This window comes from Haemaphysalis longicornis, unplaced genomic scaffold (assembly GCF_048455015.1).
Source record: "Haemaphysalis longicornis isolate Haplotype H1 unplaced genomic scaffold, Haemaphysalis longicornis Haplotype H1 scaffold_155, whole genome shotgun sequence".
NCBI lineage: Eukaryota > Metazoa > Arthropoda > Arachnida > Ixodida > Ixodidae > Haemaphysalis > Haemaphysalis longicornis.
This window is the reverse complement of record NW_027526262.1, coordinates 165,465-183,193: the sequence shown is the minus strand read 5'-3', so window position 1 is coordinate 183,193 and position 17,729 is coordinate 165,465. Positions and strand designations below refer to the sequence as shown.

Sequence of the window (17,729 nt, the reverse complement as noted above, 5' to 3'; positions counted from 1 at the left end):
CTTGAGAGGAAAAGTGTGCTGGCCGGTGACTGCAGAAAAGTCCTCTCTCCGTGCTGGGGCATCTTCAAAAAGTGCATTCAGACTAGACAACAGGCAATCAAGTCCCCATTTAGTTGCTGAAACTCCTGCCCTGTAAGCGTTGTGCACTGTGTGAAGCCCGCAAGTGCCTAAGTCCACACATTGAACCTGGTAATTTTGTTGCAAGTGCACTTGGATGTGCCTAAAGAACTTCAGATTAACATTTGGACCATCCATAGATATCTGAAGAACTTTTGCAAGGGGCAATGGCTCAAGGGCACTCAGCAACTTCTCCTGGATGTCATCAGCTGTAGAATGCCCCAGAAAAACGGAGGTATAATACCTCGTCGTCACTTTCTGAGCGGAGTCCCAACACCTCACGTGCACATCCATTTGCTTGCTTTGGAGACAGTCATTTGCCGACTCATCGAAAAGTACCACAAAAACTTCACACTGTTCTATCTCTCGCTGCAAAGCTGAGAGAAAGAAAGGCCTCAGACCATGACATGTCACATAGGCGCATTTCTTTTCACCACACGAAAACGCCTTTGCCACTTCACTGTCCGGGAACATGCGCTGAAATAACTCCCCTGCTTGCGATGACATCCGGTACGACATGTGGGATGTGACGACTTTCAGAGTCCAAATAATTTCAGCGTCAGTAACAAGCTCGTGCGTTTTGCAAGCGTCGTTTAGGCTTGGTGACGGCAATGGAGCCGTGGTAGCGGACTGCCCTGTCTCTCTCGCGACAGCAGTGAGATGGCTGTCCAACACGCGACCTTGCGTTATATTCACTGCAGCAATATGCTTGACACTTTTCATGTGGCTTTTCAAAGCCGATTCACCCATGGCAGTCACATCAAAGGTTTTGCAGCAAAGCTTGCACTTAGCCCGATGCGGACTTGTTGTGTCCGGTGCAATCCACTGCTTGTAGTCGTCATGGTGGAGCCACGTAGTCTGAAACTTGCTTTTCCCGGGCATTGTCTCACATATCAACACATCACTTTCACTGAACCGAAGAAGCCACGTTCAAAAAGCGCTGAAATCACGATTAGACGAATACTAGCGCACGGACGCGGCCGTATGACTCAGCGAGTGATGGCGAGGTAGCGATGCGATAGCGATGGGGATGGAAACGGCTCGTTGTCTTCAGTGTTGCCAGCTGCCTAACAGAATCGGCTACAGAGGTATAAAAACCGGTGTTTATTTGACTGCGGTTCAGAATGATTAAACAAGAACAAAAGTTCAGCAACAAAGTCCGTTTTCTTGATGACAATTACTAAATTAAATCTAGAATTCAAGAAATTCAAGACTTTTCAAGGACTTGTAAAAAATTCAAGGTTTTCAAGGGCCTTGAAAACAGACTTCTGGAATTCAAGGGTATTCAAGGTTTTCAAGGACCTGTGCGCACCCTGCCCCCAGGGCCTCGGGCCTGTTTATAAATAAAGTTGTTCATTCCATTCCATTCCATTCCATTCCCTCTTCCTTTTCCGTGGTCCTAGCCATTAGCTCTTCGCCGATCTCGGCGGGAGCGCTTCTTTTTTTCCTCTTCCATTGCGACGCCGACTGCTGGCTCGAACGGCATCTCCTCACAACATACACTTATACAGGGTCGCATGGGCGTGAGAACAGCTGCTCTGGATAGGAGCGAACCTGAGTCACGTTCAGCCCCGCAACTCGTTAGCTACGAACCACCATGGAGGTCGACTTCCCGTATGGGGCCAGCAGCTACTGCTGACAGGGCTCACAATAGCAAACCTTACTTTGTGGGCATATTGGGTCTAGCTACGGGATAACAAACGACCCCGGCTAGCTTCGTTCGAGACGTCGAGCGCCAAAGTGGGCTCGTTGGTCCCCTGCGGGCTAAGTGGGGTTCAGGGTGTTCCCCCTTCGCCCGGAAATGACCCATCCAAAATGCCCCAGAGAGGTCCGCGGCGTCCACAAGGGAGACGCCGCGACGGGTTCGACTCACCGATACAGGCGACGACAGGCTCCAAAGGGCCAGGACGAACCATGGGGTTTATTGGCCGAGTCGTACAGTGCATAATAACGCCAAGACCGGGTTAAGAACTACACTGTAACGACGCGCGTCCTACGGCGTCGCCCAAACAGGCGACCATGGCCGAGGTTGCACGCGGGCCGCTCGCAAGGTGACCAGAGGCCTACCCTGCGCGTCCGATCAGGGCCAAACAGCGCCCGACCGGCCGACGCGGCGGGGAGGAGACGAGCCAGCCGGGGACAAGGAGCGCCCCGGTATCCGACTCCCATCTCCTCCATTCCCCCATCTCCCCTATCCATGGGGCCAGAGCCGGAGCAAGAGCCCAGAGCAAAAGCAAGAGAGAGCGCGAGGCGCGCGCGTCGAGCTTATAAGGGGCGGGGGAGAGGAGGCCGGAGGCTGGGCGAGGAGGAACGGCAACGGCGCGGTAGGCGCCCGTCGGCGCGTCGGCCCGCGGGGGTGACGTCACGAGCGCGGGGAAGCGCGCTCGTTGAAAGGCCCCCACACGCGGGCCATGGACCAGGGGATCTAGCGGACCCCCACATACCCCCCTCCTCAAAACCGAGCCCGATCTAAGTGGACCGGGCAACGCCGCCTCCAAAAAGGCCGGGACAAGCAGGGAACGGAAAAGGGGGTTGGACTCTACTTTTATTGGGGCTCCGTGGCTTGGGGCACCATTATCACGTCCTCCAGCTCGGCCGCCGCGGAGGCGGGCGTCGCGAAGACCCGAGACGCGATGGCCGCGGCGAAGGCCCCGTTGGTGGCGAGGGCCTGGACCACGGCCTCCAGCTGGGCCGGCGGGAACTCCGGAGTCTGGATTCCGGCTGGAGAGCGCTGGGAGCCAGGCTGGTCGAGGTCCACCAAGGGGGCCCCGCCGGCGGCTGCAGGGACGGCCTCCACGCCGCGCCGCCCCAGGTCGAGCGGCAAAGTCCGGCCCTGGAACAGCTGGTGCAAGCGGGCCTCCGGGATGGCCCGCTCGCCCCTCCTCTGCCGCTCCCACCGATTTGACGAGAAGAAGCTCGTCGGCGGGCTGGTTGGCCCCTCTTCGTACGTCCAGGTGGCCACATGGCGGACCTTCGGCGGCGGCGGGGGCGGCAGCGGCTCGGACGGTGGGCCAGACGATGAAGGGGGCTGCAGCGGGGCACCCGGGCGCTGCCGTGAGGCGCACGTGAAGGACGCGCCAGGGTGATGCTGAGAGGTGCACACGAAGGGCGCGCCAGGGTGATGCTGCGAGGCGCACGTGAAGGGCGCGCCGTAGCAGCAGCGGTGCCCTCCGTTCCCATGCGCTGGCCACACGGGCGAAGCGGGAAGCCTTTGCCTCTTGCGGCGTCCCGGCTTGCTGGGAGCGGGCTCACCCTGCGATGCCATGGTCGCGGTGATGGCCTGGGCGTCGGGGTGAACAGCAGCGGCAGGAGCGGGGACCGGAGAAGTCGGCCGGTTAGCGCAGGTACTGCGGCGGGACAGCGGACAACCACGTGGGTCCAATGCCAGGGAACGAGGTGGAGCCGGTGGACTGGTGCGCGCGTTGCCTGACGACCGAATGACGAGGGTCGGTAAACCAACCCCCCAAACCATCACGTGAGAGCACCTGCGCCTGCCGCTAGGGGTCACGGGGTGTCCGTCCTGCTGCGGCCAATGGAAGGAAGGGCCGCAGTTCCACGTCACGTACCGCTCTCCCCTCCCCCCCCCCTCACAGGGTGCACGGGCACCTGTTGCGAGGGAGAGGGACCTTGTAGGTCACGCGGTTTCAGGGCAGTAGGTAAGCCTGTTCTCCCGCGCGACCTCCCTCTCCCGCGGGGTCCCTACGACCGCCTTCAGGAGAGAGGGTGTGCCTGTCTGATCACGTGGGCTTATTGGGCCAAACAGCGGACCCGTCGCCTCGCGTGACGTGTCTCCGCAAGCCGTTGAGCAGCCCGACAAGTTCGCTGCCGGGGTGGGCATCGCGGAGACAGCGTCGCTAAGCCTAACTTCCCGGGGCTGGGACAATGCCGCTTGCCAGCGTTAGGTGTAGCGATTCGGCGTTCGGTCGAGTCGGCCGTGGGGCGTAAAGGTCGCCCCTCGCCAACGGACCGCTCGGACGTGAGGATGCGTGATCAGGCCCGCGGAGAAAGCCAAACGGGTGAATATTGCGGTCCTTTGTCCTCATCGCGCATGCCTAGTGCTTCCGCAGGGCGAAAAATGTCGCCCATCAGCGAAGCAAACAGCGGCAGCCCGAAAGGAACCGACGACTACGGCCCCCGGGATGGAGTCCCCAAAGTGTACGCCGTATTTTGCCGTGGTTTGCGCCTCTCGATTGGCTGCATGAAGTCGGATAGGTTGAGGGATCCGGACTTCGCGCTGTGGCACGCGCTGCACGAGCGAGAAGCAAAAAGGCTGCTCGCTGTGCGCTCGGCCCGAATTCAAGCAGAGTGACACAACTTAATAAAAGTCTTACGGTCGCTCGCTTATCCGGCCCTTCGCGAGTCGGGGAAGCTCAACGCGGCTTCCCTAGACTGCGGTAAATCGCCACCCTTGCTGAGCCTCGTGGGGCCTTATCGGGTGAGATTTTATCGGCCGAACTCCCATCCGCTCCTCGCAGGTACGGGTCCGTGGCAAAAATAAAAAAAACGCGCTTGCAGCAGCCTGGCTGCATAGCGCACGAGACCTACCGCAGTATACCAGCGGTTATAGGCCTCCTACGAAAGCGTCGCCCGCTCCATCTCGGAGCGCGACTCACACAGAGCCAAAACGACCTACTATTTACATATTTACAAATCGGACCTTCGTGCTGCGTTCGGAGGAGGTTTGTTCTGCCAAAGGCGATGCCGGCGGACAACATATGGTCCCCGGGTGCGCCTCTCGTCTAGGGATTGCCAAATTCGTGGCAGTGCTCCTTTCGACGATCGCACCGACGAACACGTGCGAGCACGTGGGGACAGGTTCCGTCAGGTGCGGCGCGCGTCAGGAACTCCGGGTTAGCGACTGGGGCTGATATTTGCCGCCACGTTCGCGTTTCCCTTCCTTCAGCGCAACGACAAGAGCGAGGATAGTGGAGATCAGCTCGCTACATGCCTGGCCAGGTAGCGGAGCGGCACAACTTCGCAAAGTCTTGCGGCCACTCGCCCAGCCGCCCGCGAGTCACGGAAGTATCGTATACTTTCCTCAAACTGCGGGTGCTCACCACCGTGAAACTCTCAAGGGGAATTTCCTTCGGTGGGGTAACTTCAGCGAGAGACATTGAGCGTGTAGCAGATACGAATCCGAGAGATAAAAAAAAACGCGCCTGCAGCAGTACGAGCTGCAAAGCGCTCGAGGCGGACCACAATACAAGCGGTTAGAAGCCTCCGGCGACCGCGTCGCCCGCTCACACAGAGCACGACTCACACAGAGCCAGTTAAAATCATATTTACAACACGGATCGTTCTGATCACCGGTCACATGCTCGTCTCTGCTGGATGCAATACCGGCCGACAATGGGTCTGCTCGGTATGCGATATCGCCCGAGAATTGCAACGTTTGCACGCTTAATGCATTCCCTTCGGGGCTCGCACCAACTGGCCGACGTTCAGCACGTGGCTACGGGGCCAGTCGGGTGCACGGCGCGTCAGGAGCATTCAGGCGGGCACGGGGGCTCGCAACAGGCGTCCCCACCACGTGGTGCTACCGCTCCCGTTGCGCACGGCGACGTTTTCACGGGCGCAGCTTATATGACCAGGACGCGTGGTTCGCGTATCCGCTTAAGCCAGCTGAATGCCACGTGGTCCGTCCCCACTACGAACGAACTTTGGTCGACGGAACGGTCGAACTCGTTCAGAACGTGTGGCCCGATCTCTAAGTCGTCCGTAGCACTACGCGGCGATTGGGCCGCCGTGCTTTGGAAACCCGAGATCGTAAGTCGAGCTACGCCTGGGAAACGAGGGGTGCTCCCCAGTGTGCCTAGCTGCGGGCTTAGCGTACTGAATCTCACGCGCGCCGGGCAAGATCGACAACAAAGGGTCGTACAATGCTCGCGCGGGGATGTGCTACGCTGTCCCGGCCGTGTCGTGGGAGCGAAAGGTGCTCTTTTGCGACAGGGCCCTGGCGTCCACGCGTGCTATGCGCGATAGGCGCTCGCACGTGGTAGGACGAATGCGCATTATCGTCATCAGAGCGGGAGGCTCCTTCTCGACGAGGCGCAGGGGGCTCCTTAGCGAGACGCAAACTTGGCCACCAGGGCCGTTTGGCGTCTGCACGGGGAGATACATTGGCCGCAGGCTAACGCCGTCCGAGCAAAAGATGTTCTCGTTTCCGACGTAGCGAGCGTATGGCTCTGCTCCAGGTTCAAATCGTACGTCAAGTTCGCAGGCTCGGGATCGCCGCTACGTTGAGTCGTACAGAACACAGGAGATGCTGGCGCGGGTCGGGCGATAAGTGCCTCGGTTCGCGGGCAGCGGTGAGCGGCGGGAGCACGTTACGACGGAGCGTCGTGCTCCCAAAAGCCAATTGCTGGCGCGGGTTGGGCGATAAGTGCCTCTGTTCGCGAGCAGCGGCGGATGGCCCGAGCACGTTGCTAAAAACAGCGTGGTGCTCAAAAGCCTAACCGCTCACCTCACAGTAAATCGCACAGGGACTAAGGCCAGGGGCCTGTTCCGTCGCGCAGTGTCGATACCACGTTGGGCGCCAATGTGGGCATATTGGGTCTAGCTACGGGATAACAAACGACCCCGGCTAGCTTCGTTCGAGACGTCGAGCGCCAAAGTGGGCTCGTTGGTCCCCTGCGGGCTAAGTGGGGTTCAGGGTGTTCCCCCTTCGCCCGGAAATGACCCATCCAAAATGCCCCAGAGAGGTCCGCGGCGTCCACAAGGGAGACGCCGCGACGGGTTCGACTCACCGACACAGGCGACGACAGGCTCCAAAGGGCCAGGACGAACCATGGGGTTTATTGGCCGAGTCGTACAGTGCATAATAACGCCAAGACCGGGTTAAGAACTACACTGTAACGACGCGCGTCCTACGGCGTTGCCCAAACAGGCGACCATGGCCGAGGTTGTACGCGGGCCGCTCGCAAGGTGACCAGAGGCCTACCCTGCGCGTCCGATCAGGGCCAAACAGCGCCCGACCGGCCGACGCGGCGGGGAGGAGACGAGCCACCCGGGGACAAGGAGCGCCCCGGTATCCGACTCCCATCTCCTCCATTCCCCCATCTCCCCTATCCATGGGGCCAGGGCCGGAGCAAGAGCCCAGAGCAAAAGCAAGAGAGAGCGCGAGGCGCGCGCGTCGAGCTTATAAGGGGCGGGGGAGAGGAGGCCGGAGGCTGGGCGAGGAGGAACGGCAACGGCGCGGTAGGCGCCCGTCGGCGCGTCGGCCCGCGGGGTGACGTCACGAGCGCGGGGAAGCGCGCTCGTTCAAAGGCCCCCACACGCGGGCCATGGACCAGGGGATCTAGCGGACCCCCACAACTTTTATCAAATCGAAATTGCAATTGGTTAGCTTCTGTGGTTACCTCGATTTTTTATTTCATGTTTTAATTTAGTTAAAACACTGAAGCCGATCACTGCAAATCCCTAAGTAGATTTCAATCGTACAAGCAATATCGGTTTATAGTTATTATTAATTGTTTGCGTTTTTTTTCTTCTCATGTGCAATATTTCTTTTTCAAAGCACTAAGTCAGTGGTTTTGCTGCAGGTCTCTTGGAAAATGCTGCAGATCCGCCCTCAAAAGCCGCCAATGCCACGAATAAACTCATCCTTGCCTACAAATCATGCACGAAGAAAGGTGAGCGCAATTCTCTGGGAAAAAAAAGGGGGGGGGATAGCATGGGTTCATTTTAGTGTATACTATAAGCAGCCATTTTGCTAATGAATAGCGTGAAAGGTGTTGACTGTTTGTTTTAAGGCGAAAGCCTTAGATGTCTCATCAAACTCAAAAAGTGACCGCAGGCGTATATAGTCGTCATTGTCATCGTTTGCGTCAACACTAATACTTCCAAAATAGTTGACACCGTAAAGAGAAAAAAATAGTTTTAATGTAGGATTTGAACCCGGGATGTCGGAGCAGCAGCCCATTGCTCTAATCACAGTCCGACTACGGGATGTTATTCCAGACTATGTATACGCCTCGAGCGCGGCCTGTAGGGGCGCCACTGAAATCCCCCTAGCGGCCCGTTTCGAAAGCAGGCGCGGGAGTCTCCATCCCGCTTCCCACTGTCGCCGCTGATTTTGCGGGATGTTCACGGTTGATATTTAGCGTTTGCGGGCGTTGTAAATCCATGTTTTTGTGGAGCAGTCACTCTGTTCGCATATGGGGTGTGTTTACGAGAGTGTAAATTGTTCTCGCGCGATCTTAACTTATATTCGGTCTGTATAAGCGCCAGGTGTGTGTCACAGGTCGGCGTCGCGGAACCGGCGTATGCATGGACCGGATTGTAGGTATACACTGCCCTGAATTTACTAACAGGGTCTTCGTGTCCACCGGTTCCTCATATGTTCATGCTACGGGTATACACTATGATGTAAATCAGTTTTATGCGCTTACATATACAGCGGAACACTCATACCTGACAGCACGCCGGTAACTTTTGCCAATAATATCCCTCAGATATTGATCACCACCATTTACAAGCCAGTGTGTGTTAATTTCGGGAATATTCAACGTAAGTACGACGGATAATGCAGAATTCTACTCGGGGATCAGCACACGACAAAGAGTCGTCTTGTCGTGAGGTGAGCGCCCGCAAACATTCATCCGCTACATATATCCTCTGCGAGCAGCGAGCAGACGGGCTTAGAATATAATCTATAATCGGCGTTCGCGACTAAACGCTTCTTCGAAATATCGTCACATGGCACAGGGAGCCTGCAGAATAAAGGAGAAACTGAAATCAGAGGGCCTTATCACATACCACACCCTTCCAACGACATCTTTCATCGCTTGCAACTGCCTACCCTGTATACTTCCGAAAATGCGTCCGCCGAACGATCAGGTGTTCGTTGAAGTCGAAAAACAAAACGACAGTGAATGCGAGATTTGTGTGTGTGTGATTACTAAAACGTTCATTGCTTGATTACGCTTCGCATTTGTACACAGCGTCCCCCTCCCCTACCCCCCTCCCCCCCCCCCCTACGTCTCGCGAAATAGCAGTGCGATTCGCGTATCGTTGGTCTGGTGAGCCCTACCTGTCTCAAGATTCGACGAACGTCTTTAGCATGTCAGAAGCTGCATTGTATTTTTTTTTTCATTTCCGTTAGAGCTATTATGTTTCTTCCGCACTTGCACAGCATGTATTTTCCGTCATTTCATATTAGATTGCCTCGGTTCTTGCTATGTGTGGGCACATATTTAACGACGTACAGGCTTGGTATACTTAACATTTTCGCATGGTTTATATTCTTATAAAAGGCATAAGTTATTGTCCGGGATCGGCTAATCACATCCCTGAAACATATTATTCTGCGACGTATATATGCGAAACGAAGCCGCATTCGTTGTCCACGCTGCAAAATGAAGCCAACCTCTCACTGTGCCAGTATCAGGTCTAAACGAGGCGACAGTAGAATTCATTTGTGCCTGACGTGTTTGGAGGTGACAGGAGTGACATGCTGCTACCGTCGCCGACGCCCGGAAGAGCGGCGACGATGCGCGCATAACTGCGAGCTCTTGCAGGCTATCGCGTGCTGTACGAAGACGCAGCTGCTTTTTAAGTGACCTAAACGTACTCTTTGCTTGTAGACGTCACCATAACAAATTTTTTTAGGGCGTGGAAAGGCGAAAAGAAGCGAAACAGAACCAAAACACTGCACGAGCCACTATCAGCCCCGCAGCGCACATCCCGTTAACGACGCGGAGAAGCGGCGGCAGGCGGCGCAGCGATCGCAAAGCTCGAGGCGTATATTCAACTTCTGAAATCCGATGTGTACGTGTGCGCGGGTTCTTGCGCGAAGGCGTGGATGCTTTTAGGATTTTGAGGGTTAGGTTTTCCTCGGAGTATTTGAGTTGTGTACCGGGGAAACGTTTGTACAAAGATATGATTGATGTGTGTCTACCTGTTCCGGTTTATCGTCAGTTGTATGCAGTGGGTTCAGGAAAAGATGTTCTAAAAAGAGTGAAACGAATGCCGGTACGTTCATCCGTTAAATATTTCTTCTTAAATCTTCATAGCGGCACGGTACCTGTAAAATCCCGGCTGCAGGAAATGGGACTGTATGTGCACCCATGGACACTTAACTGTCGATTATGCAAAGAAGCTGGAAACAATGGAGCGCATCTTTCTGGACGGTTGGGATGCGGTGTTTCACTGGGACATACTCCAAGGAACCTTGAAAAAAGGCTAACCATTAACACCTCATGGCATTCGCTTTTTACCCGTAAACAATGATGGAGGCGTGCCCTATGATATGTTCTTGGCACTTAGTCTGCATTCTATGTGGAAAATTCGCATGACATTTCAAAATGCCGAAGAGGATGCTCGCACATTGCGAGAGTACTTCATTGAAAGTGTTGCTTATATAAGAGAAGTGTATAGAATCATGCCGGAAGAACCTGAGTGGTTACCCATTCTGGGTGTTCTAGCGCAGTTTATGATATTTCAAGCCACCTTCATCACCCGACTGATGGCTGGAGCTACTAATTTGTGTACTGGGCAGTGCGTTTTGTGTTGTCGCCAAGCACGCAATATAGAAAAAAAAATTGGCCGCTTATCTGCTCCTTTCGTTGCAAATGTCGACAAAAGACGACAGTCATTATGTACTTATGCCAAGTAAATGCCTCCCTTCGCTTTCCCGCTCACATCTCATGTTGTTCCTCTTGCGTCGCGCTCCTCCCAAGGTAAAGACGCCAAAGGCTTGCCTAAACCATTTTAAATTTACCGTGTTCCACTGCTCCAGGCCGGGTGTCTCGATGCCAACGCTGCCGTACGGTGGAGACGCGCGTGAGTCGAGGCGCCCTACTTGAACGTTGATAGAACCACGTTGCCCTACTTCACGTTCTGTCCAAGCAGAACATAAAACCTATCTAGTGGAATCTTTTGTAACTGTTGCCGGTTGATTTCTTAAAATGGCGCCAGAAGCTATAGTGGCGCGGGCGACAGTAGGCGATGGTGGAGTGAATTTTTTTCTGCAGTTGATGAAGTATTTAATTTCGCAAAAATCAAGCATGTATGATTTTTTATAAAGGAACCCTGAAAATATGACTTCTGTATTAATTTGCTGTCTTATATTTGCGTAGTGTCTTGTTTTTCTCCAACAATGTTGACAAGTATGAACATTACAGCGGCCTTGTACGGGTAGATTTAACTGTGACTATATAAGGCTATTGCGCAGGGCTTGTTTTACTTTGGCCGGGTGGCTGAATCGAGTCACAGACAGACAGACAGACAGACAGACAGACAGACAGACCGAAATTTCTGGGTTTAAGTAGCCCAAAAAAGACTATCGTCTTTAAAAGCGCTAACCCAGCACCCAGGCAGTGGAGCAATTAGCCTGATGCGTGTGCCGTCCAAGGTGCATGTTGCGGCCCGTGCGCAGACGGGTGCACGCGGCGGAGGAGAGCTGTGGCTGAGGGAATCTGCAGCGTGAAACGCGACCAGTCTTCCTGTCGAAGAAATTCGCGCCAAAAGACTAAGAAATAAAAAGAAAGAACCGCAAACACAATATAGCAGTAAATAAGTTGGATAACTGCTAGGCTTTCGCCTTCAAACCACGTAAGCAGGCTTAAGCGTTCGAGGAGTTCTTTTTTGGCGTGGGGTGGATACTTGTCGTGTTATCCGTGAGTAAATGCCGCACTCGCTAAAGTAAGCGCGGAGTAGTGTACACTGCGCAACACCCTTGTCTATTTCATCCAGTTAAATTTCAGCTATAGTTACCTCTCAGAACTGCGCACACAAACTCCACAAATACGTTGAGGAGAAAAGGAGTGGACTTGGACTTCACAACGCCGTAGTAGTTTTCTTCAAATCCTTTTCGGCCAAGGCAGGATAAGGCTTGAGGTACAAAAGCTGTGTTATAGAGAAGTGTGTTGCCCTCTGTACCCGAATGAAATAAAAGCAACTTTGAAAAACAAAACAAGAAATAGCCCGGAACTTTTTTGAGTGATTCAATGTAAATTTTTAACTTCTATTAAGGCCACGATACAAATGCCCTAAAAGAAGCCATCGGAAAAGTCATGGCCTTGTACAACTTGACAAAAAATGGATGGCCAATTATTCATGAGAAGCCCCGTTGGAAGAAGCCCAATGCCTACGAAGCTATACTCCGGAAAACGGGTCCACGTCCACTGTTCTCTTACTCAGTACACAGAAACGAGCACCTTTCTTCCGGAAACGACGGACCAATGATCCTCGTAAGGCACCTCCGACTAGTTTTGCTTTTAAAATTAGTCGTGGAATAAGTGTTCTCTATCAATTTATTGATAATTTAATGCGCAGATGGAAAAGCCTACCGACTTCTACGTATACAACATCGAGGACTACAGCGTTGGAGAAACTAGTGGCTCTGAAGGAGAGGCAACCGAGCCAGCTTACGACTACAGCAGCGGTTCAGCTAAAGCGGAAGAAGCCTACAAAAATTTCATAATTAAAACAATTCTCTTATTTAAGGTTTCAGTCGGTGAAGGAAGGGCCGAAGTTATTGCCAAAAACATAATAGAAATGGAGAAAAGACTCGAAAAGGTGAGTACAAATTGCTGTTTGTCAAGTATATAAATAATTTACCTCTCTTTTTTACGAACATGGAAATGCAATTGAAGCGGGAGAAATTTCCTCCTTTTCAGGATGTTGCGGTTAACGAAGAATGAATGTTACTATTCACTTATTAGTGGTCTTTACAAAGTGGTGTAGAGCGGTCTGGCAGCCGTGCTAGGACCTGCAAACGAGCAATTAACACGCGTGGTTTAATTATTTAATGATACTTTTATTAATAATTTCGCCTCCTCTTCCCTCGTCTCCCAGTAACCGCATAAGGTCTCAGGCTATTTATAAATGAAGTTCATTCCTTCATTTTCTGCGCTGTTTCGCAAGCATGTTGAAGAAACTTTCCATGCACGCCATGATTCGCCGACACTGTTGAGTAGTTGTGAGATGTATCTATTAAACTTGTTACCATCCGCTCTTTTACCATCGCCGGAAGGGGGATGGAGGAGAGAGAGAGAAGGGGGGAAGGAGGGGAAGGTTGGTTGAATTAAATGTGGTCCTGTGTCGCGGCTTTCGGAAAAAGTAGAGAAGACAGTCCAGGACTATCTTCCTGTGATAGACGCTTCGGGGTGGGTCCACTCCCGCAGTGTTTCTGGCTTGCATTGTCGCATTAAAGCGTGGTTGGGGTTCGCTGGTCCTACAAGGCAGGGACGTTCCATAGCAAGTGGTTGAGGTCAGCGACCTGTTGGCTGTCGGGTGATCTACATAATTTTCAGATGCCGTCGCCGCAGTATAGTTGGAAGCGTCTATGATGTTCGCGGTTGTGGTGATATCCACCCGCAGCTGTTGAATCTTACCGCAAGGTTGAGCCTTCGAGACCGGTGCTATCGGTGGAAGCGCCGAAGAATCGAAAGATAAACTTAGGCACAGGGGTGATGTTTGCGGCTGCGTGGGGCTATCGTGACGTCTTTCAAGGGCCCGGCGCATGCATGTCTCTCTCAGTGGTGCTGTTCGTCGTGAAATAACCGCGATCCACCATGAATGAACGGGTGATTTATACAGCGTGTTGTTGAGCTAGTTGGTATTGCATTTTTGAGGGTAGAAAAACTGCGCGGGAGAGACAAGACAATAAGAAAGGAACAGGATGGGCGCAGATTCACAACTAGCTTTATTGTAAAAGCGAACATGAATATATTAGGCGATGGGCACCAGAATTAGGCGATGGGTACCAATCAGAACAACGCTTTAAAAAGCTTTATGAGCCATTTTGCGGGACCAAGCGCCCTCTAAAGGTATGCATACAATATCTAGCCGTCCGATAAGTGCCCATGCACAGAGACACTCAAAAATAATGGCACCATTCGCCCATAAAGCCGCTCCGGCGCTCGACCATGCGCATCGGCCCCATGGAAGGCCACGGCGAGAAGTGCGTTCTTGAAGGCCAGCAATGACGGGGGACGTCACACCATCCAACGTGGCTGCGTCCAGGGGCGGTATTCTCGTGTTTTGTCCCTTTTGTGTCCCTTTCAAAAGTGTCCCTTTTGAGCGAGCCCTGATTGGCTAAAAGCAAACAACCGGATGTGACGTACCGCAAGCGCGGCGGACCTACTGCGTTTGACCGCGGCTGATTCGAACAGGCGATTTGAATTTCAAACAGACGGTTTTTAGAAGCAGTCATGAATGCGCCGATTATCGTCTTGTTGTTGGCTCGCTGGCGGAACAAGTGGTCGAGAAGCAATGCAGACGCGTTCGATATGCCCCGAGAAGCATTCCGCCAGCATTTCCGCCTCTCGAAGAGGACCGTGCGGTGGCTGTGCGACGAGCTCCGGAACGAACTTGGTCGGCGGACGCGGGTGCTCAGCGTCGAGGAGCAAGTATTATGCGCCCTTCGTTTCTTCGCTGCAGGTGGCTTTCAGTCAGCGGCCGGTAACGAAGAAACGATATCGCTGTCGCAGCCCTCCGCGAGCCTGTGCATCATACGCCGCCACCCCACAGTGAAATAGAGGATCGTCTTCGAGCTATAGCTAACGGTCAGCAGGTGCAATGGAATAAACGATCGTCTGCGAGCTTGATAGCTGTCGAGCAGACGACCAAAATTACACAAGCACTCCGCATGACATTTATAACCTTTTATTGGCACTTCACGCATACACATACCAGCTTAACGTTTGTAGACTTCTCGCGCAACAGGTACGTCGTTAAGAAACGAAAATCCCCCCCTTTACGCATTTTTTCACGCGTAGAGCACCACAAAAATGTCAACGACGTAAAGCACCATTTCAGGTCCTTGGAAAAGCCCGCGTCGGCATGCCACAAGTGCGCCGACGCCAAAATACGTAACTGGACGGTTATCTTGATGTACCGGCACTGTCACCGACCTCAAAACGGAGTCCAACCGCGAAAAACTGAGTAGCCGCAGCATTGTTTACACTTCACTGTCACAAGGAAACAGCTGACTGCAGCTGCCATCTTTGGACGTTTCTCCCTTTTCGGTGAAAGCTTTCAATGTCGTAACAAAAAAATGTCATCACGTTTATTTTTTCAAAATACGTTCAGTTAAACACATAAAAGATACTCTGATACGGTTTTAGTTCTTTAAAATGCGTTTGCAAGAACAGTTACGTTATTTGATTCAAAGGCCCACTGTTTAACCGGAAGTAAGTGGCGATGAAAGGGACGCAAAAGGGACGTTTTCAAAAGGGACAGTTACGAGAATACCGCCCCAGGCCACCGCTCTGTAAAACATGTATATTCACGGAGACGAGCGCGCCAACTGGCGGTTTTATGAGAAACCCAGGATGCTCCTTCGTGGCCTCCGCGATTTGCTGCCGGCGGCGCGCCGTTGCTCCGGCCGTCCCATTCGGCGCGGAAGCAAGGCGAGCGGTGTAATCGTGGCGAATCGTGGCCTCCGCGATTTGCTGCCGGCGGTAGCCGATCACGGAGGCCACGGCTCCTTCTCGCCACCGGAGCGGCGGGCGAGGAAGACCCGCCGAGCACACAGCGGCGAATTCGGCCAGGGAACAGCAGCAGCTCTTCAAAAAGCCGCGAAAGTGGCAGATAAGACACCGCTTTAATAGAGAAATACTATAGAATATCCACTGTACAGTTGCGCTTACAAGGAGGTTTCCAATTTTATTTTGCAATTAATTGATGGCAGGTATACATAGCAATGCGCACTGTCATTATTAAGTGTGTTGCTGATGATTGCCATAAAATGAGAATACCTACAGACGATGTTGCTTTGTTTTTCAGTTGGCCTCCGGTGCTACAAAGGTAGACGTGATAAAAACGACCCTTTCACAATTGGGAAAAAACCTGAGTGATACCGTAAGTTAACCTTACCTTTTTGTTTTAGTACAGTCATTTGGTTACGTAGCTTTTTTTCACCGTTATCATGCAGAGAAATGAGAACGCTGGCAACAAGAAGCTTGTCTTCCTGTTTGCCGGAATTATCATTTCTATTTTACAAATTACTTAGGATCATGAGTTGGCTAGCACTGCCTTTAGTACTGTACCTTTGACGTACCTTAAATATAGACAAACTTTTCTCGGGACAGCAACGTATAGAAATTAATTTAAGCCTCATGATTACGCATGTTACACCCCAGTAAGCATCTGAAGGGGATGGTACAATGAGGTCATTGCTACAGTATGGACCACTGGTTGCTGTTATCAAAACCCGGGAATCAGTACCGACCGACAAGAGGAAAAACATAAGGCAAAGTGAGCAGTCAGGGGTAAGATATCTGAAAACACCAAGCATGTATCTGATGGAAAAAAAGTTCCAAAGTGATGAGAAAAGGTGGGATGTTCCCACCAGGAGTAACCTCAAAGAAATTCTGGGAGAGTGAAGAAAGTTATTGCTGAAGCTATTAAGTCTAAATAGCCGCTCAGACTTCGTCTTTGGCCAGTGAGAGAGGGGATGAATGGATGTTCCCGCGAACTATTAATGCTAAAACGAAGAACAATAAATAAAAAATGGCGCAGATTGCACCAGTGGTGCAAGGCTGGAGAAATAGCGGAGCTGGTGGTCGACGTAGCTTCTTCCGGTTTTGCTAAGATTCTTAGTTTTGCTAGGCTTTTCTAAGCCTTGTTAGGTACTGCGATTTTTTTGCTAGGCTAGGATAAGTGTTGAGGGGTGAGGTCAAATTTAGCCGGACTTCACAAGGACGTTCCCGTCAGTACCCCACAATGACAGCGGATCCCAGGGGGGAAGAAGATAAATCAACCCCCAGTTCCGCTGTTTCTCCAGCCTTGCACCACTAGTGCAAGCTGCACCAATTTTTCTTTGCGTTTTATTAGCCCAAGATAGACTGTGACCTTTAAAAAAGTATGGCCCAAGGTGACCCGCCGTGGTGGCTCAGTGGAAAAGGCGTTGTGCTGCTGAGCCCAAGGACGCCGGTTCGATTACCGGCCGTGCCGGCCGCTTTTCTGATGGAGGTTAAAACCCAAAACGCCCGTGTGTTCGAGATTTAGGCGCACGTTGAAGATTCCCAGGGGGTCAAAATTAATCCGGAGCCCTTCACTACAGCGCGCCTCTTCGCCTGTGTAGCGTCGGCGCTTTGAACCGCATAATCAATCAAATCAAATCAATAGTCAGAAGTGCGCATACGCATGCCCCTTGGGCTCGAGCAGGCGCGAAAGCCGGCTTCACTGTGGTGTATCCCTTACAGGAGGCGAGTATTTTTTCTTGGTATTTTTTGCTAGCGCCTCCAGACCAAGCTGAAGCTTAAACTGCTCCGCTGTTAAAGGGACACTGAAGTGATATGTAAACATTGCGGGATTACTAGCGCAAATTGTAGTCCGGAGTCCCCAGGCCATGTTACGACCACCCTGGGCGCGTTTACGTGATTTTATTTAGTAGAAAAATTAATTCGAAAATGCTGTCCTTCTCTCTTTACGCTCGCCCATTTTCTGCGGCGTTTTCGTGTGACGTCGAGAGGAGCCGAGCTCGCAATTGGCTGCGCTACTGCACGGCTCCCCTGCCTTCAGACAGTTAGTCGGCCCAGCGTTTCGTCCGCCGGCCGCCGACGGGTCGTCGCAATTCGTTCGCTCAGTTGAAACGAAGCCAGGACACGTTTGTGAATGGTAGAATCTGCCTTTCTTTACTTGGTTAGTTTGTACACTGTATC

General features: G+C 52.6%; 1 protein-coding gene across 1 annotated transcript in view; it reads left to right on the top strand.

Moving 5' to 3' along the window:
* Positions 1-17,729, top strand: part of LOC144166009 (neprilysin-2-like) — a 133,479-nt gene that overhangs the window by 26,622 nt on the left and 89,128 nt on the right. The window contains exons 4-7 of the mRNA XM_077695678.1: positions 7,659-7,748; positions 12,091-12,308; positions 12,394-12,636; positions 15,850-15,924. Coding sequence (XP_077551804.1) covers positions 7,659-7,748; positions 12,091-12,308; positions 12,394-12,636; positions 15,850-15,924 — 626 coding nt within the window. The remainder of the gene's footprint in view (positions 1-7,658; positions 7,749-12,090; positions 12,309-12,393; positions 12,637-15,849; positions 15,925-17,729) is intronic.